The sequence below is a fragment of the Cicer arietinum genome, chromosome 6, assembly GCF_000331145.2.
Source record: "Cicer arietinum cultivar CDC Frontier isolate Library 1 chromosome 6, Cicar.CDCFrontier_v2.0, whole genome shotgun sequence".
Taxonomy (NCBI): Eukaryota; Viridiplantae; Streptophyta; class Magnoliopsida; order Fabales; family Fabaceae; genus Cicer; species Cicer arietinum.
This window is the reverse complement of record NC_021165.2, coordinates 1,844,882-1,866,147: the sequence shown is the minus strand read 5'-3', so window position 1 is coordinate 1,866,147 and position 21,266 is coordinate 1,844,882. Positions and strand designations below refer to the sequence as shown.

Sequence of the window (21,266 nt, the reverse complement as noted above, 5' to 3'; positions counted from 1 at the left end):
TACTTTATTCATCTTTTAAACTTTTTTCCCCCCCTTCTTTTTAGTATTAGGCATCCCAAGATAAAAATAAATTTCTTTAATTTGAAACTAGCAAAATGTTCATGTTAGTATTTTATAAGTGTTTCATTTAGATATCAAATAAAAAAATTTATTTTATTTATTAGTGACAAATATTTGTCTCATATTTTTATTTTATTTATTAATACTAAAATTTTGTTCATTTTTATTAATATATATCAATGACAAATATTTTATTCTATGTTTTTTTATGTATCAATGACAAATATTTGTCCCGTAATTTTTTTATTTGTCATTGATCAACATTTATCTCATATTTTTTAATATTTATAGATAACAGAAATTTGTTCAGTAATTTATTAATAACAAACATTTGTCCAATATCTTATATTGATAGTTATAAGATACAAAAAAAATGTATAGTTAGAAAAAAAAATATATGATCGACTGATTTTGATTTGCTTATATAATAATAACTAGAAAGTAGTATTTGATTGAGTAAAAAATTTGTATGAAATAAATTGTCATTTTTATCCAAAAAATTTGGCAATGCTAAAAAATGAGGAGGACAACATTGAGTTTTATTTATATTTTTGCAAGATAGTTATTTGTTTCTTATTAAGGTAGTTATATGTCTTTTGTAAAAGAAAAATGTAGTCATAATTTATTTTGGCAGTTATTTGTTTCTTTATTTTCTTATATACTTGTTTATCTTCAAATAATGATGTGATAAAAAATTAAATGAAAAAGAACATAAGATAAAACAATGTATTTATATATATATTTTTTTTGGTAGTTATTTTTTTTTCTCTCTCTTATATTTATCTATTTACTCTTAACTAATTATGGGAAAATTTTAAATGAACATAAATTTATATTTTTGATAGGTGTTTTTTATTTATATTGATAGACGATAGTAAATAACTGACAGGTGTTTATTTTCTCACGCCAATATTAGATAATTTTGAACAACAGCAATCTTTCCCACAAAGAAAGTTTAGTATAAGAAAACCACATGCGCCATGGATGATGAAACTCGAGAATAATTATTTATAACTATTGTGTTATCATTCTCTTCGTCAACGAGCATGATCAGAATTTCAAAGCTTAACGGAGTTCTCAAAAACATCTTTATTCCTTCTTATTCCCTTAGTCAACGTCAATCCACACTTTCCAATTCAAATAAATCCATCACTCCATTTCGCAGCAACAACACCACCACCAAATACAAGAAATATGGTTCACCTTCTTCCTCTCTTTCAAGAGAGTACATGAGGGACATTATTGGGAAAATTTACAGAACCCTAAAGTATTCATCTTGGGATTCCGCTGAACGAGAGCTTGAAAATCTTCCATTGAAATGGGATTCTTACACGGTGAATCAGATTCTGAAGTCACATCCTCCAATGGAGAAAGCATGGTTATTCTTCAATTGGGCTTCTCGTCTCAAAGGTTTCAAACACGACCAATACACATACACAACCATGCTTAATATTTTCGGAGAAGCAGGAAGAATTTCCTCCATGAAACACGTTTTCCATCATATGCAAGAGAAAGGGATTAAGATTGATTCTGTTACTTACACTTCCATGATGCATTGGCTTTCGAATTCTGGGAATTTGGATGAGGCAATTGCATTGTGGGATGAAATGAAATCCAAGGGATGTTACCCAACTGTTGTTTCTTACACTGCTTATATCAAAATTCTGTTTGATAATCAAAGAACGAAGGAAGCCACTGGTGTTTACAAGGAGATGCTTCATTCAGGATGTGTTCCTAATTGCTATACCTATACTGTTCTAATGGACCATCTTATTGCCTCTGGTTAGTGTTGCCTTCAACCTGTTTGTTATATTGTCTAGGAGGATATACAAGGGTAATTTATCAACTGAAGGATTAGTTTTACTTGCAGAAAGCGCTAAAGCGCACAAGTATTCTGTTGACGTTCGTTTGTTTTCATTTATTCTTCTTAGGACATATTGCCAACAGAACAATCTCAGTCTAAAAATAATTTAAAAAGTGCCTGCATCATTTATAAGGCAAAGAACATACTGCTTCAGTTTAAAAAATTTAGCTGATCAGAATGATAGTTTTTACGCAATGCACTTTTTGCCTGGTTAAACTGAAAAACTTCTAACTGCTACACCTTACCACCTGTCCTGAGTTGTTATTCTTTTGTTTATGAAGAGTTTAATTCTTGCTTTTGTGCATTTTAGGAAAATGCAAAGAAGCTCTCGAGATTTTTGAGAAAATGCAAGAGGCTGGAGTTGAACCGGATAAAGCTGCATGTAATATTCTGATTGAGAAGTGTTCTAAAGTTGGTGGCACTGTGTTCATGACCCACATACTTCACTATATGAAAGAAAACCGTCTTGTTCTTCGCCACCGTGTTTTTTTGGAAGCAATGAAAGCTTTAAAAATTGCTGGCGAGAGTGATACCCTTCTAAGGCAAGTCAATCCACAATTTTATTTGGATTGTAGCTTTAGGAAGAAGGAAAATGACAGCGGCACAGTTATTGCTGGTTCTTCTGCTAATATAGATAATGAGCTTTTATTTGTTCTCTTGAAAAATAGAAAAGTTGTTGCTATTGACCACTTACTTCAAGGGATGATGGAGAAGAAAATAGGTGTAGATAATAAGGTTATCTCAACCATTATAGAGGTAAATTGTAATTGTTGTCGACCTGATGGTGCTTTATTAGCTTTCAATTACAGTGTAACAATGGGAATAAGTCTCGAGAGAGCAGGATATCTTTCCTTAATTGGCTTGTTAATCAGATCAAATATGTTTTCAAAACTGGTGCAAATTGTTGCGGAAATGACTAATGCTGGACATTCTCTTGGAATCTATCTGGCTTCACTTTTAATTTATAGGCTTGGTTGTGCTAGGCGGCCATCTTTTGCCTTGAAGATTTTCAATTTATTACCTGATAATCATAAGTGCACTGCTACGTACACTGCTTTAATTAGCACTTACCTCTCTGCTAGAAGAGTTAATAAGGCACTCGAGATTTACAAGATCATGTGTCAAAAAGGAATTTGTCCTACGTCGGGAACTTATAATATATTAGTAGCTGGTTTGGAAAGAAATGGCAGATACTCTGAAGCAGAACTTCATAGAAAATCAAAGAAGAATCTGCATTCTAATATTGGTACTCGTGAAAGTGTTTCCACAGAGGGAAAGATGTGTGACCTTCTATTTGCTGGGGATGTAATACTTTGATTTTGATGCACTGAGAATTCTCATGGTTGATTCAACCTGAAGGCATTGTGAGTGCAGTTACTAATGGAGACTGAAATATGACGATGTTTATGTTGCACAGCACTTGCTGCTTTTTGTCAAGAAATAATGGATGTTTTGATCCAACATCAAGTTCATGAGAGATGCCAACACAGTCTAACTGTACGTGTCTACCTGCATTTGCAACATCTTGCAGGGCATGCTTTTGAGCATATGAACTCAAGTTGATGTTCTTCCGAACAGCCATATGTTGCATCAAACAAGAATTTTGTGAAGTATGTTCACATGCAGATGCTCATAGCTCTGATGTCCCAGCCAGAGACAGGATGCGTGGTTGTTAAAATGTGCGAGGACTACTAAACATACATGCTGAAAAGTCCCTAATTTAAGCATGATTGCTTTCGAAGCATCTTTGGTATTTTTGGAAACAGGTCTAATTCAATGGTAAATTTTCTTTCAGCCAATGACATGGATGGGCAAGATCCTAGTCTGAAAGGTTCATGTTACCATTTCCATGGGAAGATTAGGACTTATCTTCCTCTTGTATGCAATGGTGTCGCAAAATATATTTAACCTATTTATATACTCCTATAAGATATTTTTTTACCCTCGTCCTTTTTCATGTTTTTGTCCGAGTGTATGATGATAATCCTTCACAAAATCATGTAAGCAATTTAAATATATATATATATATATATATATATATATATATATATGTATTTGTGAATATGCCTATGAGGAAGGATTATTCCCTCTTGGATTATTCTTCTCTAAAATTTAAAAGGCAACAGTTAAATGATGATTTTTGTGATGATCTTTGGGTTGAGCAGATAACATATAGGAGTCCGTTCTATTATAATTAAACAATATCTAATGATTAGTTGCTGTTTTTTTATATTAAAATTGCTGATCTCATTTGTGATCTTCTGGATTTCAAGTGGAATAGTTCAAGGTTTTTCCCCCCAACTCTGACTACGATGTGCATTCCCAAATCCAGTTTCCTCTCTTCCCCCCTTTCTTTTAACTTTTTCATCACCATTTTTTCCCGTAGTAGTCACCTTGGTATGCATGGACAAGAGAAACGTCGTTTAGGTTTCCCAAGTGGCATTACCCTTGGTTTTGTCAAAAGAGTTGATCATATTATTATATAATAATGTTTAAAAAAGAAAAGTAAGTGACAAGAAGGGCGAATCCAAAATAAATTATTATCAAATGGGATTGAAGTAACTGTGAGTGATGTTCGCCCATAGTATACCATATTCCTTATTATTAAAATGATGAGAAGTGGACTTCTTTAGCATTGTAGAAAATGACTTGTGAAGCCGGCGGTGTTGCAAGCAGCGGCTTACAGGTGGCAGTCATTCATTCAACTCAACCTTTGCTGCCTTAAATCTCCAAGCAATCCTCTACTGTTTGATCTCATCCTCACCGTTCATTTTGCAAGGGCAGTCAAGTCATGTAACTCCCTCCAATATAAATATGCAACCAAGTCCAAGACTTGGTAGAGGGAGATAAGTTGACAGTTGAAAATTCAGTCTGGTTCTCATTTCGCTGCTGCTCATTTAGCTAGTTAGTGCTGAAAATGCGTGAGATTCTTCACATTCAAGGAGGACAATGTGGAAACCAAATAGGAACAAAGTTTTGGGAAGCGGTATGCCACGAGCACGGGATTGACCCCATAGGGCAATACATAGGGAACTCCAAACTTCAACAACTGGAACGAGTTAATGTTTATTACAATGAAGGAACCAGCGGTCGTTACGTACCACGGGCAGTGCTGATGGACCTTGAACCAGGCACCATGGATGCCGTCCGGACCGGCCCTTACGGGCAGATTTTCCGACCAGACAATTTTGTATTTGGCCAGTCTGGTGCTGGAAACAATTTCGCCAAAGGTCATTACACTGAGGGTGCTGAGCTCATTGACTTTGTCCTTGATGTTGTAAGGAAAGAGACTGAGAATTGTGATTGCTTGCAAGGTAACCAAACATCACAATGCTATACTATATTGTTTCATTAAAAGAATATGCAGAACTTAATTAACTAAAGATGTTATTTTTGTGATTGATACATATAGGATTTCAAGTGTGTCACTCCCTAGGAGGTGGAACAGGTTCTGGAATGGGAACCCTGCTGATTTCAAAGATCAGAGAGGAATACCCTGATCGAATGATGCTCACTTTCTCTGTCTTTCCATCTCCAAAGGTGTCAGACACTGTTGTTGAGCCTTACAATGCAACACTTTCAGTTCACCAGTTGGTGGAGAATGCTGATGAGTGTATGGTCCTTGATAATGAAGCACTCTATGACATCTGTTTTAGGACCCTCAAACTCACCACGCCAAGCTGTAAGGATAACATATATGGCAATTGATCACATGTAGTCTAATTAAATGAGCATCTCATGTTATACTATTATATATATGAAGTCTTTTATTCTTGAATATGAGTTAACAAATAAATTTGTTTGTTTCCAGTTGGTGATTTGAATCATTTGATATCAGCAACAATGAGTGGAGTGACTTGTTGCCTAAGATTCCCGGGTCAGTTGAATTCAGACCTGCGAAAGCTAGCAGTGAACTTGGTCCCATTTCCACGACTTCATTTCTTCATGGTTGGTTTCGCTCCTCTGACATCTCAAGGATCACAGAACTACCGTGCGCTTACTGTGCCAGAACTTACGCAACAGATGTGGGATGCCAAGAACATGATGTGTGCTGCAGATCCACGCCATGGCCGTTATTTAACAGCCTCGGCGGTGTTCAGAGGGAAAATGAGCACAAAAGAGGTGGATGAACAGGTTATGAATGTACAGAACAAGAACTCTTCTTACTTTGTTGAATGGATTCCAAATAATGTGAAGTCCAGTGTCTGTGATGTCCCGCCGAGAGGCCTTTCAATGGCTTCGACATTTGTTGGTAATTCGACTTCTATACAGGAGATGTTTAGGAGAGTGAGTGAACAGTTTGCAGCCATGTTTAGAAGGAAAGCCTTCTTGCATTGGTATACTGGAGAAGGAATGGATGAGATGGAATTTACTGAAGCGGAAAGCAATATGAATGACCTTGTTGCTGAATATCAACAGTATCAAGATGCCCCTGTTGTTGAAGATGATGATTACCAAGAAGAAGAAGAGGATGCTCAAAGCTGAAGATGTTCTGCAAATCTGATGTTTTGCATACTGCAAGCAATGTGATAATAATATGTTATAGTTTTGGTTTTCTAAATGTATGGTCAAGTGTGTGGTTTTGCTGGTGTTGCTACTTGTTGTCGCATACCTTTATTATACAAAGGCTACTTCAATAACAGTTTCTTGATATGATAACAGTCACCAACACTATAAAGTCTAACAATACTAACTTTTGACTTTGCTTTTCAAATTAAATGAATTTATGATTATTATTTTTATAAATTTTTCAATATTAATAGATAAGTTAAATTATAAATTTTGATAAGTGTCTCTTGTGTTTTTCCTAAGTGGGCACTAGATTCGTTGTACCGGGAAACTAGCATGCGTGTTGTTGTCTGGATCTTCTCAATTTGGTCAACTGTTGCTGTTTTCTGAATTAGGCCCACTTCTGCTTCTAGCTCTTTAGGCCATGTTTTTGGTACCTGTTTTACCTCCACCAATCCAGCAGTGTTGACGTACGATTCACAATATTTTTTGAAAAAAATATACACTCAGAACATTCATTTGATTTTTTTTTAAATAATCACCCCTTTTCCACATGACAATTTTAATTGACGTAGAAAAAGTAAGAGAAAAAATCTGAAAACATATTTGCAAACATCTAAAAATCAGCAGTACAAAAAAACTTAAAACATCTAAAAATCATATCTGGTTTTTAAGTTCAAATTTACCAACCTCATAGTAAATCTCTAGGTGTAATGTGGCATGTCAAAGAAGTCAATAGAGTAGAATGTCAAGTCAAACACAGCAACAGAAAATAATTTAAGTATGGCTTGAATACTACTCACAAATTAAAAAGGTCAGATGAACAAAATTCATTGGAGGAACAGAGACATTGATTAACTGCAATTGCAGTCTTGAATACATTTTCAATTATCCTTCCCTGTGCCCCCCTTCCCTAAACCACAATAATTTTAAGCACCTAAGTCTATGAATTTTTAAGAATTGGCTATTAACAAAAGGGAGAATGACATGTGAGGATCTAACAATCAAGTTTATCATGTTCAAAGTTTGGTTTATAGGACTAATACCTTTGGCCGCTATCATGTCCAAAAGCTTGTTTCTTGTATTTTGGTCCTTTGGACCAAAATTTTGAAATGAAGAGCCCAAATTCTCATTCTAATTTTATGATAAAATGCATTTTAGCTCCAAAAATACATTTTTCCCTTGAAAAATCCACCGTGATTCAGTCATTTATTTCAGAACTCTTTGGTTCGATCCATCATATTGACTGTGTCTAGATGAGATACGATTTAGCTGATCGTACCCAGCAAGCACACCGGCTCCTGCCATACCAAGAAGCATATTTGCGGTAACCCCTCGAAATAGAGCTAAGAAGCCCTCTTGTCCAACAATCTCACGGAACGCATGCATTGCATTATAATATTTGTTTTGGTGTCCCGAGGTTAACATCATACGCCGCCGCAGTGTGTCAAAAGGGTATGCACAGACACCAGATACAGTTGTGATGCTCCAACCTAACAAGAAACTAGCTAAAAATTTCCCCTGCAGAAAATAAATTAAAAGACTCACATTCTTATGCAAGGGCATAAATGAACAAAACGGTGCTTTAATCTGAATTCATTAGAGTGCTATACCATCGAGGGATATGTTCAAACTAAATTAAGGGCTCAACCATCAATATAAGTAGCATAATCTATAATAACTCTAATAGTGGCCAGCATACCAAACATGGAACAGACAAAACAGACTACTGGTCCAGTAGTAATACAAAAAAATAAATCAGTTAAAAGCATCAATTATTAATCACATATTTCCCCATTGACGGTGTGAAATATAGATCTCTTATTATAATTGAGATTTGCAAATGTAAAATGCTTACCTCAAAAGGCCCAACTAAAACAATAGGCTTCATGGTGTCATAGATCCCAAAGTACATCCCTCGATACAAGGTGATTCCCAATATTGAAACCCCAAATCCTCTGTACAAGCCAGCAATTCCGTCACTTGATAATGTTTTGCGATATACATCAATTAGTCCTGTAAACTGACGCTGACCAGTAACACGGCACTCTACTGCATCAGTGGCCAATCTTGTACGTGCAAAGTCTAAATGATACAAAAGCATTGAAGTAGTCGCTCCCGCGGCACTGCCTGAAGCCACATTCCCAGCAAACCACTTAATGTACCCGTCTTTCTCTTTGGAATATCCAAAGATGCTTTTGAAGTAACCTTTGAATGCAAAATTGAAAGCCTATAGACCAATTAACTGTTTGCTCAAACATTATTTCTGATTGGAATACAAAGCAGTAAAAACAACCAAGGTTTCCCTTCCTAAAATGAAAGGGATGTTCTTTTTACAAGTTCCAATGAACAAAGTGAGGTTCTGTTCTCATACCTTATTTTGTAATAATTCTAATGTATGTATGTAAGGCTTTTAATCAATGATTTTGTTTGTTAGAGGATCTTTATTATTAGATGACATGACATATGCGTTGGTATTTTCTTTTTCTCATTCGGATTGTTGTTGGTTGAGATATAAAGTTATATTCTTTTTTGTTTTTCTTTTTGTCTACACAGGCTCAAGTAGGACGGTGTTTGAAGTTGAACAGACCAAGAACAACTGGCTACCCTCTACAAACTCCACTACTAGTACCCTTGCAGAGGTCTATTTTCATTTTATTTACTTTGTCTTTGTCCTAAACCAAACATACATACCTCTTTTTCTTTTTCAACAATATTGACACTCATCAAAAAGTCTTTAAGGAATACTAGTAGTCACTAATAATTATAAGGATCCTCATCCACTCACTAAGTACTGATTATTTGCATATGATTAATACTTTTATTTGAGAGAGAGAGAGATATAATATAATAGTAGAGGTATAGGGAAAGAAAGGAAGAAGAAAAGAAAAGCATAGCTTTGTTTGTTGGGAAATGAAAAGGGAGTCTCTAATCAAAAGCTGCATTCCTTCCTTTCTGTTGGGGCTGCTGTTATGAAACTTAGCTGGGCTTTTGGGGCTTGTGCTTATATAAGTCAGTAGCATTTTAGCACTTCAATAACAAGGTCTCTAGAAGACCAAGAATACAAAATGCAGGAACACAATAATATACTGTACTATATGTGAACTTTTAGTGAGCAGCACAAGAAATCCCCCCTGATATATTAATGGGTAAACCACTACATATCACTCAGCATCAGTACTGCTGTCAATCACGAATCAAAGAAAATAACAATTTGTTCTCAATTTTGGTACTAAATAGCGTACGAGAGAACAATAGTGAATCATAGCCACTATTTAACAATGAAAATTGCATTAAAATCCATTATATGATAGTGTGATGAAATGAATAAGTAACAAACCTGGGTGGGGAAATATCTAATAACATTGGCCTGGTGGCCTCTCCAAAAGGCAATGAGACCCTCTTCCATGAAGACCCTCTTAAAGCTATTAGAGAGACCAAGGTATGGCGTTTTGAGGTGTCCTCTTTTAATCATTTCACTTTGGTTTTGTAATAAAAGCTTCACTCTCTCAATTGGTGCCACTGCACTCTTTGATATGATTGCTGCTACGCCACCCATTACAAAATCCTTTGAAAATCTATCATATTGCGTAGATTTTACCATTTTATTTTTCTCTCCTCACTAATCCTACATATACATATATATATATAATAAAAACATGAGACGGTAAGAAATTCTATAATTATTATATGGAGAAGGGAAGGGTGTGCACCTGAAGATAATGGAATTAGTTGGATTGCATATGGAGAGAAGCGAATGCCGAATGGATATATTATGATTAGTAATTGAGAAAAGGGGAATTTCTTAAAATTACGAACACGATTTATTTATTTATTTATTTATTTTTGTGTGGGGAAGGCTGCGTCACTCGTCAATGTGATTTATTTATTTTTGTTTGGGAGCTGATACGAATCTTACGTTTTCGCAGACAAATATTTGCAATTAATTAGCAACAAACTGCGTCCAAAGCGATGAGGAGATACAACCCGTTAGTTTTCTTTAAGTGTTGTGGAAATAGGTCACACCAAAAGATAGAGGCTAATAGCCTAATACCATAGCTTACCTTTGGTTAAATTAGGTCGGACTTTTCTTATATATATAAGTTAGACTATAGACTTTTCTTTTTAAGTGTATTTAATTAAAATTACTAAGTTAAGATTAATAAATAAATAAAATAATTTAATTACAATTTTAGTCTCTTGTTTTAGTTAAATTGTAAAAATAATTCTTCTATTTTATTTCTACTTAATTTTGGTCTTTAAATATAATTTTAAATCAAAATCTGATGAAGTGTGATTTTTTTAACGATGTCACAAAAAACACACATGATATGAAAGATTTCATGTGAATTAATTATATTTTATTATTATTCTAAATTGATAAAAAAAATATATATTTTCTATTTTATTTAATCATTTAATTTAATTTTCTATTTTATTACATATTTCCTAATTTCATTCATCCTTTTTTTCCTCTACATAAAGGTGATTTACTATATGAAAGTAAATTCATTTATGCTTATTTAAGTCACATTATATCTCAATATCTTGTGGTGCAACAATTGTACTTAGATATATGATCATAAATTATAACTTAGTCAAAAGTAAATAAGCATTTTCTATAAGAGACTATTTATGGCATAAAATGAAATATGCATATGGTTTAAAATTTGGTAGATTTCACTCTCACGCACAGAGTGTTTGTATTTACCCTCAAATTGATATTGGATCGACACAATCCACTGATTGTGCATGGTTCTCGTTTCTGAACTCATGTTCTTAAGTTCTCAAAGAATTAGGGATTATAATAAAAATGTATTTGTTTTTTATTTTGTTTTTTATAATAAAAGAATGCAATAAAGTAGGAAATGTGTTTTACAAATATGAAATAATAATAAAATGTAATTAATCCATATGAAATATTTCATATCATCTATTTTGTTGACACGTTGTTAAAAAATAACACTTTATCAAATTTTGGATCAAAATTCAATTAAAATAGGAGAACAAAGCTATAATTAAACAAAAAATCTTTTAAATTTATGAAATCCACCTATTTAACTAAAAGTTAAGCTATCAAACAAGTTTCGTGTCGTAAGATATTTTAAAAAAATTAAAAATAAAAGTAAAAGTAAAATTTTTGTGTTGAAAATATTAAAATTTAAAGTTATACATTAACTCTAAGATAAAGTTTTCATTTTTAGTGTCTTAATAAATATCTTTAAGATACTTGTTAGCGTATTTTTTATTAAATATAATAAAATGTTTCATCATTAATATTATTATTACAATATTAAGTTTATTTTTTGTCAAATCATAAATTTTTAACATTTTTTTTGTAATTAAAATATACTTATCTACGCCAATATTAAACATATTCAAAAATATTATAGTAAATATTTTATATTGTTTTTTTTTTGTTTGTCTTTTAAAATATTTATAAAGTTATCTTTTATTTTTTCTCTTATTTAGATAATTTATCTTTTAATATGTTTATAAAATTATCATTTAAAAATATTGATGGATCGTTAAAAGTGTTGATTGAGAAGTTTATGTAGTGTTCTTGTTAATAATATTTTTTTTAATATTAATGAAAGATGAAGGCGACCAAGAAAAAGATGATGAATGTTGATCTATTTTTTATGGGTTTGAAAAACACTAACAATAAAATTTGAATTTTTTTATTAAAAAAAATATTAATAATAATGTTATCAGAATTTCACTTCTATATTTCTAATGACACATAAGCATTTTTAAACGATAGTTTTATAATTATATTAAAAAATAAATGACTTAAATAAGAGAAAAAAAATATAAATGGTAACTTTTTGTAAATATTTTAAATAATAAAAGATAAGTTTGTAAACATTTTAATAGATTAATGATCCAAATAAAAAAAAAGAAAAATAAATAACTTATGTCTTACACATAAATAGGATAAAACATATGTAGTGTGATTTTTTTGAAGAATATATGTAGCGTAAGTTTGTGTATCATATAATACGTGTAATTTTAAATATAAGAAAAAATTAATCAACAAAAATTGATGTATTTGATCTAAAATTTGAATTAAATAGATTAACTTTTCTTATATTTAAGACCGGAGAAAATATGTGATATTCATTTACAATTTTCAGTGTTAATATTAAAAATAAAACTTCAAATGAAAAAATTGATTTATCTTAAAATATGATTTTAAGTATTTCATCTATTTTCTATAACTTTCTTTATATAATGAAATTTCAAAAAATGATTGAAATGAAAAACTATTTTAAGAAAATTTTCATAAACATCATTTTCAAAATATACTTATTAAAAAAATAATTTTTAAATTATGTTAAAATTTTTAATAATAAATATTTAAATTATTAAATGTTAAAACTACTCTTTTAAATTGATAATAAATGAATTTAAAAATTCTATACGTTGTTCAAATAAATTTTATAAAAATATTTGTTTAAAAATATAAAATAAAAATCATTTTTTTAAAATTTTAAACAAACAGACTATTATTTAAAATATAATATTGATGGATTTTTGTTAGGGTGGACGGTGGTCACATATTAAGATTCTGTTTTGGAAAAAGTTATTTTTTTAGAAATGTTTTGGAAAAAGTTGACAAATATAAGGAAGGTAAATACAGTATTTAATTATGTAAATATGAGTAAACTTATTATTATTGTTATTTTTTGTTTCATTTTTTATAAAATATTTAAAAAATCCAATAGACAAAGTGAAGCCGGTAATAAAAATATAAATGTGATAATATGTATTATTTATTTATATATATATCAGGTTTGTAGAAGGGGATAGAGTGTAGAATAGATAGATTATAGATAGAAGATAGAGAGAAAGAGAAGAAGTTGAGGCGGCGGGTGTGGAGAGGATTGAGGAGTGTTGTTATTATTTATTAATTTATTTATAATCATTCACAATAGAGTTTGTTTGAGTGAATGAAATGAAATCAATGGCGTCTCAATCCAGCAACATATGGGTATTGTTGGGTCTCGGTTTAGCCGGAATATATGTTTTAACAAGAAAGCTTAAACAAACCGTCAAACTGGATTTCGGTGCTTTCATTCAAAAGCTTCAGTTGCTTCCTCCTCCACCACCTGCTCCTCCCAAAGCTCCTCACCCACTCACCGCTCTCACTTTCGCCATTTCCGACCTGTATTTATTCTTTTCATTAATAATCAATTCTAACCTAACTATTAATGAATTCTTCTGATATTCATTTCAATTTCAATTAACAGATTTGACATAGAAGGACATGTGTCGTCGTTTGGACATCCAGAATGGGCAAGGACTCACGAAGCTGCTTCTTCTACATCTCCTTCTGTTTCTACTCTTGTTGAAGCCGGTGCAACATGCCTTGGTACTACCGTTCTTGACGAATTCGCTTACGGGTATTTTTCTCTTCAAACCCTACTTACCTAGGGTTTATCGCTTTGCTTCCTTTCCGATTTTATCATCATTAGATAACAATAATTATTGGCTGTCATTCCCTTTTTTCAGTATCAGTGGCGAAAATAAGCATTTCGGAGCGCCTACCAATCCCGCTGTCCCTGCTCGAGTACCGGGTGGTTCCTCTAGTGGTGCTGCTGTCTCTGTTGCCGCCAATTTCGTTGATTTTTCATTGGGTCAGTTTCTTCGTATCTTTTTAATTAATACTCCTTTGTTGTTTTATTTTTCAATATGGCATGTTCATTCCTGCATCTCAAGATGATTACCAGTCAATTATGATTTCCGTTGGTTTCTACCCATCTTCCAAAGAATTACCTATTACTTGTTTGTTTATTGGCTGCAACCTTCATTTCATAGTTTTACAATGGATTTCAACTAAAGTTTGGGTGATACTAAAAAATATCTATCAATTTGAATTTACTGACACACTGACTTTGACTAGTGAGCTGACTGTTTTCTGGTTTTCTTCTTTGCGCATGCCTCTGTTTCTCAATATGTCCTTTGGTCTCAATTTTCTGTTTAACCATCTCAAGTCCATCACACAAAATGATAGGAAGACAGGATATGTCAACTATGACAACCACAAAGGGTGAATGAATTTTGGAATGTGATAAGAACTGGATCAGATCGGGAACAACAAGAATGTATTATTATTGAATGAACAACAAGAACTCATAAACTTCTGGATTTTCGAGAAATCCAGACTTCCCAATTGCCTAAAAGGGCCAAAGTCTATTTAAATAACAAGATAAAGTTCCCCTCTTATTCATAGGCAATGTACCTGATTTATTCCTTCTAACCTTACCAGTTTAACAAGGGTGAAGAACCAAGCCACTTAAATACTCAACCAAGATTCTCATACCACTTGATGTTGTACTTGGGCACCCCATAATTACCCAAGTTCCAATCCTATAATTAGAGATAAAGAGACACCAAGGAAAACTCTAAATTGAACCATTAAGAGAAATTTGGTTTAAATGACCTTTCATTAGATATGATTCTTGATGAGACATTATGATCAATCTGTTCAGTTGGCCCTACCTAGTTGGAAAAGACTTTTGTTGTTGTTGGTTGTTTAACTCAAATATTTAGAATGCATTTTAAAAATCCAAGCATTTAAATGTTTTTAATGGATTGGTTTTGGGAAATTATCTTATCCCCCCTTTTCAAAAGCTGTCTTGGGATGCTGCAATTTTTTTTATTTCTTTTTTATTTCTTCAGAATAAGGTAATCGAAACATGCAATTAATTGTTTTACTAAAAACTTAAAATGATTTTTCTGGATTTTACATGTTGTGTGGACAAATATATTAATTATTACTTTGAATTTGTTGTTTTACTTTACTTTTATGCACATTCTTGTTGCCTCATAACATGTGAATATGTAATATGTTGTGTATATATTTATAATTTTCTGGTTCAATGTCACTATGTGCTGACATGTGAATATGTGTCTGATACAATTGCATCATTGTATATTACAGGCGTCGATACTTCTGGAGGGGTGAGAGTACCTGCTGGATTCTGTGGGATTCTTGGATTTCGACCTTCACATGGAGCTGTTTCTCACGTGGGAATCATACCTGTTTCAACAAGTCTGGACACTGTTGGTATGACTGATCCAATTATTTATTCTGGTTTTGTTTATGGGCTTGTGTGTTTAAGTGGCTGCTTTATTTATTTATTTTGAATGATTAGTAATATTTGTATGGTATCAAGATCAAGTGCAAATTTAGATTTAATTACTTTTTAGGGATTTATTTAGAATCTTTCTTGGTAAGATTTTGGTTATAAAATATTTGAACACTAAATGGTAAAATAAGCTAATCCACACCGAGAAGAGGGTAAAACAGATGTTCTCTTGCAGCCATTTTACATTTGAATTTTCTTCATATAGTTGCTAGCACTTTCATAGATTTTATATACGGAGCTTGTGCTTCTACCATATGCTGCAGTTTTGAAACTTATTTTACTTCCAAAATTCTTTCCAGGTTGGTTTGCAAAGGATCCTGATGTATTGCGTCGAGTTGGGCTTATACTTTTGCAAGCACCATTTGGAATGCAACGCAGTCCTCGACAAATAATTATAGCCGATGACTGTTTTCAACACCTAAATGTTCCTCTTGACAGGAGTTCTCAAGTGGTGATCAAAGCCACTGAGAAGGTTTTCGGAAGTATGTTCTTTTGTTGTGTACTTCTTTGCAGTTTAATATAATCCGTAACATTTTGGTTATCATTGAAATCTCTCGTCTCAGTTTGTGTGCTGGTGTGCGTTTTTCGAATAAGTTGTGCTTGCTCTTGGAATTGCATTCTGTTAACTTTTGTTCGATATCAATTATTTTCAGAGCAAGTATTGAAGCATATAAATCTTGAGGATTATATAAGTTCTAAAGTTCCCAGCTTGAAGGCATATAGCCAGAAATCAAATGGTCAACTGAAATCTTCTTCGTTAAAATTACTTGCCAGTATTATGCAACTTCTACAAAGGTTAGTCGGAAATATCATTATAATTTGCAATTCTTATGGTAAACTTTGAAAGAAAGTTTTTTCAACTTGTCATTTGGTAAAGTTGTTCAACATTCGTCAGTTTTTCTTTGTTTTTGATCTATTCACATTTAATTATGTCATAACTTCTACTTTCAATTAGTATTCCTCATTTTGGGTTTCCTTGATTTATATTTGTTGGGTATTTTGCAATGTTTCAAAAACCAGTCCGGACCGGCCAGTTGAACCGGGAACCCAGGTCTGATATGGTTCGTTTCGTACATATAAACCTTGAAAAACCGAAATAAAACCATTTGAACCAGTGAAAACTGGACGTAACTGGTTTGAACCGGAGCCGGTTTCAGAACTGGTCCAGAAAATGTTGATTAAAAATGACTTTTTTCCTTCTTTCTTTTCTCACTGCAGATCTTGAAATCATAAAAATGTGTAGATTGATAATTAGGAGATGAGACACATGAAAACATGGATATTTCACTCATTAAAAACTGAGACAAAGGAATAAAATAACGTAGATAGCAAAGATTGAGTATGAAAAAATTGGTTGTTGATTGTTAGAGATGAGATTGTGCTGCGCATAGAAAAATAAGGGAAGGAGGAGATGCTTTTAGGGTTATTAGTCTTCAGACAGTAAAGGTATTGGGCCCGACAAATAGTTAAGGTCCATCACCATTTCTTTGAAAATAACTATTTATTCTTTGGTCCATTATCAATTCTTTTAAAACAATTTAAAACATTCCTGTCTTTTTTCCTTTTGAACTTATTTTTGTCTATTTGTTTTTGAATTTTATGAGTTTCATTTTATAAATTATGATTTGAATTATTATAATTCGGTTCAACCGATTAAACCATGACCCATAGGTCTCGGCCGGGTTCTATCTCCGGTCCGATTTTTAAAACATTGATATTTCGATTGTCTGCCGAAGCGTTGAATATTAATCTGATTTTTTTTTGCCACTATTTGTGCAGACATGAATTTGGACAAATACATGATGAGTGGATGAGCATAGTAAAACCCGAACTTCATCCAGCTGTTTCAGCACAATTGCATGAAAAATTTGAGGTTTCTGATGTAGAGATTGAAAACTCTAAATCTGTTAGAAGTGAGTTGCGTGTTGCTGTAAATTCACTTTTGAAGGTAATCATTTTACTCTGCTCTCAATTTTTCTTAATTCATTTTGATCTGAAGTCAATCTTCATGCTGCCTCATTCCAATTTTACCTACATTTTTAAAGCTTTTTATTTTACCAGTGGTTTATCATTCTTTCTTTCTTAAAAAAACTGAAGACTGCATTCATGGATAAAGAAAGTGCATAGTGGGATGATTTTAATGTGATTGTTCAATATTTAAAAGCTGTGCTGAATTTTAACAATCTTCAGTGAATGGAACATTGTTCACTGTTGTTGTATGGAGTACCAATAATTTTTGTTTCCTTGTTTCTTTATAAAATTAACTAAAAATATATTCACAGACAAGCAAATTATGCTGTGGGAGAATTTTAGTTCATGATTGTTAAAAAGTTGTGCTGACATTGGTATTGAATGGGAACAAACATTTCTAAATACAAGTTACTGAAAATATACTGCACAAAATGCATGCAGATAATTATGTTGAAGTTTTCTTTTTAATATTTCTTAATATATATTCTGATGAAGGAAATATAATTGTTCTGAGTTTAATATAATACATTTTAATGCTCTTAAGGACGAAGGAATTCTGGTGATCCCTACTGTAGCTGATCCTCCTCCAAAATTAGGTGGAAAGGAGTTCCTATCTCAAGATTATCAGAGCCGTGCATTGAGCCTGCTAAGTATTGCTAGCATATCAGGTTGCTGTCAGGTAGCGATTTCTCACCCTCATGAAACTTGATCCCTACTGTAGCTGATCCTCCTCCAAAATTAGGTGGAAAGGAGTTCCTATCTCAAGATTATCAGAGCCGTGCATTGAGCCTGCTAAGTATTGCTAGCATATCAGGTTGCTGTCAGGTAGCGATTTCTCACCCTCATGAAACTTGCTTTGTTTTTTCCCCTTTTTTTTTTTTTTTTTTACTGTTTATATGTATCTTCAGAATTTGTTAATTCACAAAAACTTGTTTTCTCAATCAATATCATTGCACTCTTTGCTTGATTTTCATCAGTGGGCAAAATCTTCAGAAATTGTGGTTGCAATACATCTTTTTTTCATATTCTCTTAATTAATCCTTTCAGGTCACAATACCATTGGGATTTTATGACAAGTATCCTATTTCAGTGTCTTTGATAGCCCGGCATGGTGGTGACCGCTTTTTGCTGGACACACTAAAGACTATGTATACAATTCTCCAAGAGCAGGCTGATATTGCTGCCACAAGTAAATCATCAAAAAATGTTGTCAGCAAGGAACAATCTGCTGAGATTGCCAAAGAGAAGGTATTGCTGTAAATACATCAGATAAATGCCGCAGTTACCTATTTAAAACTATACTGTTACATAAAACCATAACTATCTTCAATTTTTAGTCCATGCACTTCTCAGCCGTCTCTTGGGTTTAGGTGTTCAGTTTGTTTTTCCTACATTCACGTTGAATTTGTGTATTTCAGCTAATGCTGATATGTATATATGGTTTTGTTACAACATTCATTTTGTATAAGCATATACCTAAATGGCAAGTGTCTATTATCTCTTTTTTGTCCTCCCACCATTCATACATAGGCATTTACTTTGGAAACAGCTTATAAATTCTGTTCATGGCGTGCTTTTAACTTTTTCCTGGAGAAACCATATATCCGGGGTATCATTACATTTTGTGACATTCATAAGCTTCTCCATGTCAAATGTGGAGTTGATTTTTTTGGTGTTATAAATTATAATTTATCCTTGACTTTCCCATGTAACTTATGTTCCCCTTTTATTTGAGTTAACTATCTTTTCAAATAGAGATGGAATTTTCTTGTTCTTCTACTTGCTCATTATTTGTACGGTTCATCATTCAATGATTCAGGGAAATCAAGCCTACAAAGATAAGCAGTGGCAGAAAGCCATTGGTTTTTATACCGAAGCTATTAAACTCTGTGGTGATAATGCAACATACTACAGTAACAGGGCTCAAGCGTATCTAGAACTTGGCAGGTGTGTTTCATTTTTTTGCTATTTTTATTAGAGTTTCCTGCCAACTAATGGGTTTGTTCTCTGTTAATCCAGTTATCTCCAAGCTGAGGCAGATTGTACAAAAGCAATAAGTCTTGACAAAAAGGTGACCTTTATCTTCAAAGAACTTTCTCTTGGAGGTTTATGGCATTGTATTGATTGATGATTTTGTCATTTTAGATATGACAAGCTAGCTTGTCATCATTCCAAATATATATATTTTGACTTTGTAATAATTGAATTACCATTCAATTGTGAAAAACAAGTACATTGAGTTGTAAATCAGATCTAACAGTTTTCGTCCTTAGATTAATTAAATTTCTATGTTCCAATTGTGAAGAATATTAAAATAAGAAGAAAATGAGAAAGAAATAGATTCATGGGTATGCATGGAAATGCAAGGAAAAATATTTCCTGGTATTGTTCAATTTGTACACTTCTTACGAAGTTTCATAGAATAGATCACATACCTGATTATTGTATGTTTAGTTGAATGAGATAACAATAAGCATTATTATGTGACATCTTCTCATTATTCTTGTTTTAACCAGAATGTGAAAGCCTACTTTCGTAGAGGCACAGCTAGAGAGATGCTTGGCTACTACAAAGAAGCAATTGATGGTAAGATCTTTCACTCTCAAATTTGTTCACATATTTTCATTTTTTGGAGAAAATTGAAGTTCTCCTTCCTTTTTGGTAAAAGTTAGTCTGTTTCTAAAATGATCTAAAATATAAAATTTAACTTGAGTCTCACTTATTAGGTTTAATTTGATCCATTGCCCATGTTTAGCTGATTTTTGTTTTTGGCCTCTAGTATTTCTTCTTTTAACTTGTCATTTGTTACGGGAACTTAGAAAATTATGTCTTGCTGGTGATTGTGATGTTCAAAAGTTTGAATTATTTGTGATGAAATTTGATGTATACCGGCACAAATTAGACAACTGCATGTTAATGGGGTTTATATTCTTTTATCCTCATCACTGTTCTCATTTACATTTGAAGATTTTAGAATTTCAAAATTATACACTAATTAAAGATTTGGCATACAGATTTTAAATACGCCCTTGTACTTGAGCCAACCAACAAAAGGGCTGCTTCAGCTGCTGAAAGGTTGAGGAAGTTATTTCTGTAGGCACATAATTGGGAATACAAGTTTTGAGAGCTGAATAATTGGTCTTTGTTGGGGGACACAAGCTGATGCATGGTGCTGGTATTCATGCCTTGAGATAATTGACGAGTTTCTTGTTACAATTATCATACAGGAGGAATCTGATTTGTGGTTTCTGCAAAGATATGAAATTGATTCTTTAGTCATTCGGGGCTCGGTAATTGATACCTGGAAACCAGAATGTATCCCAATTTTGCTTGAGGTAAATATTTATTAGGATTGTAATGTCAGAGTGAGGTGAATGCTCTTTGACAATATAGCTCAGGATTCGGCTTTGCATTTTATTGTACTTCACGGGATTTTAATCTTTGCTCAAGTACGTTCATTTGTTAGTGCTTAGTTATTAGTTATATGTTACCGACTTTAAGAGACAAGTTGTACGCATAATTTGTTTACTGGTACTTTGCAGTAGGAAAAAGGTATAACCACAATCGCATGCCAATAGTAAGTTATGTTAACGGCTAGAAACATTCTTCTTTCTTGGTGAATTTTAGCGTGGGAACTTCGCAAGTTTCACAAATAATAGAATTCTTGATTTTTTTCCACTAGATTCAGTAATTATTCAAATCAAAAA

General features: G+C 32.7%; 4 protein-coding genes across 5 annotated transcripts; 3 read left to right on the top strand and 1 right to left on the bottom strand.

Moving 5' to 3' along the window:
- Positions 1–971: 971 nt before the first annotated feature.
- Positions 972–3,865, top strand: LOC101498084 (pentatricopeptide repeat-containing protein At2g01390). Its single transcript, XM_004503222.4, has 2 exons — positions 972–1,842; positions 2,235–3,865. The coding sequence occupies exons 1-2, from the start codon at positions 1,107–1,109 to the stop codon at positions 3,239–3,241; spliced, it is 1,743 nt and encodes a 580-aa protein (XP_004503279.1). The 5' UTR covers positions 972–1,106; the 3' UTR covers positions 3,242–3,865.
- A 180-nt stretch (positions 3,866–4,045) lies between these two features.
- LOC101497761 (tubulin beta-3 chain-like) lies at positions 4,046–6,575 on the top strand. The gene is made up of 3 exons (XM_004503221.4): positions 4,046–5,238; positions 5,337–5,606; positions 5,736–6,575. The coding sequence occupies exons 1-3, from the start codon at positions 4,842–4,844 to the stop codon at positions 6,407–6,409; spliced, it is 1,341 nt and encodes a 446-aa protein (XP_004503278.1). The 5' UTR covers positions 4,046–4,841; the 3' UTR covers positions 6,410–6,575.
- A 626-nt stretch (positions 6,576–7,201) lies between these two features.
- Positions 7,202–10,451, bottom strand: LOC101497207 (ADP,ATP carrier protein ER-ANT1). 2 transcript variants are annotated; one of them, XM_012716622.3, is made up of 4 exons: positions 10,147–10,451; positions 9,774–10,055; positions 8,292–8,663; positions 7,202–7,954 (listed from the first exon to the last, which is right to left on the bottom strand). In XM_012716622.3, the coding sequence occupies exons 2-4, from the start codon at positions 10,035–10,037 to the stop codon at positions 7,643–7,645; spliced, it is 948 nt and encodes a 315-aa protein (XP_012572076.1). In that variant the 5' UTR covers positions 10,038–10,055; positions 10,147–10,451; the 3' UTR covers positions 7,202–7,642. The 2 variants fall into 2 exon arrangements, with proteins under 2 accessions (XP_012572076.1, XP_004503276.1); XM_004503219.4 differs by having other exon boundaries at positions 9,774–10,061; positions 10,147–10,450.
- Positions 10,452–13,241: 2,790 nt separating this feature from the next.
- LOC101496450 (translocon at the outer membrane of chloroplasts 64) lies at positions 13,242–21,017 on the top strand. Its single transcript, XM_004503216.3, has 13 exons — positions 13,242–13,603; positions 13,687–13,839; positions 13,949–14,073; positions 15,381–15,506; positions 15,888–16,070; positions 16,242–16,383; positions 17,368–17,536; positions 18,104–18,238; positions 18,607–18,807; positions 19,379–19,506; positions 19,579–19,630; positions 20,076–20,145; positions 20,574–21,017. Exons 1-13 carry the CDS (start codon positions 13,392–13,394, stop codon positions 20,654–20,656), a joined length of 1,779 nt encoding a protein of 592 aa, XP_004503273.1. The 5' UTR covers positions 13,242–13,391; the 3' UTR covers positions 20,657–21,017.
- Positions 21,018–21,266: the final 249 nt, after the last annotated feature.

Coding starts and splice junctions, on each gene's coding strand:
- LOC101498084 (XM_004503222.4), top strand. CDS start 1,107: ATGATCAGAATTTCAAAGCTTAACGGAGTTCTCAAAAACATCTTTATT. Junction 1,843..2,234: donor GGACCATCTTATTGCCTCTG/GTTAGTGTTGCC, acceptor TGTGCATTTTAG/GAAAATGCAAAGAAGCTCTC.
- LOC101497761 (XM_004503221.4), top strand. CDS start 4,842: ATGCGTGAGATTCTTCACATTCAAGGAGGACAATGTGGAAACCAAATA. Junction 5,239..5,336: donor GAATTGTGATTGCTTGCAAG/GTAACCAAACAT, acceptor TGATACATATAG/GATTTCAAGTGTGTCACTCC. Junction 5,607..5,735: donor CAAACTCACCACGCCAAGCT/GTAAGGATAACA, acceptor GTTTGTTTCCAG/TTGGTGATTTGAATCATTTG.
- LOC101497207 (XM_012716622.3), bottom strand. CDS start 10,037: ATGGTAAAATCTACGCAATATGATAGATTTTCAAAGGATTTTGTAATG. Junction 8,664..9,773: donor TTAGATATTTCCCCACCCAG/GTTTGTTACTTA, acceptor ATTGGTCTATAG/GCTTTCAATTTTGCATTCAA. Junction 7,955..8,291: donor TTTTAGTTGGGCCTTTTGAG/GTAAGCATTTTA, acceptor TATTTTCTGCAG/GGGAAATTTTTAGCTAGTTT.
- LOC101496450 (XM_004503216.3), top strand. CDS start 13,392: ATGAAATCAATGGCGTCTCAATCCAGCAACATATGGGTATTGTTGGGT. Junction 15,507..15,887: donor AACAAGTCTGGACACTGTTG/GTATGACTGATC, acceptor AATTCTTTCCAG/GTTGGTTTGCAAAGGATCCT. Junction 18,808..19,378: donor CTGAGATTGCCAAAGAGAAG/GTATTGCTGTAA, acceptor TCAATGATTCAG/GGAAATCAAGCCTACAAAGA.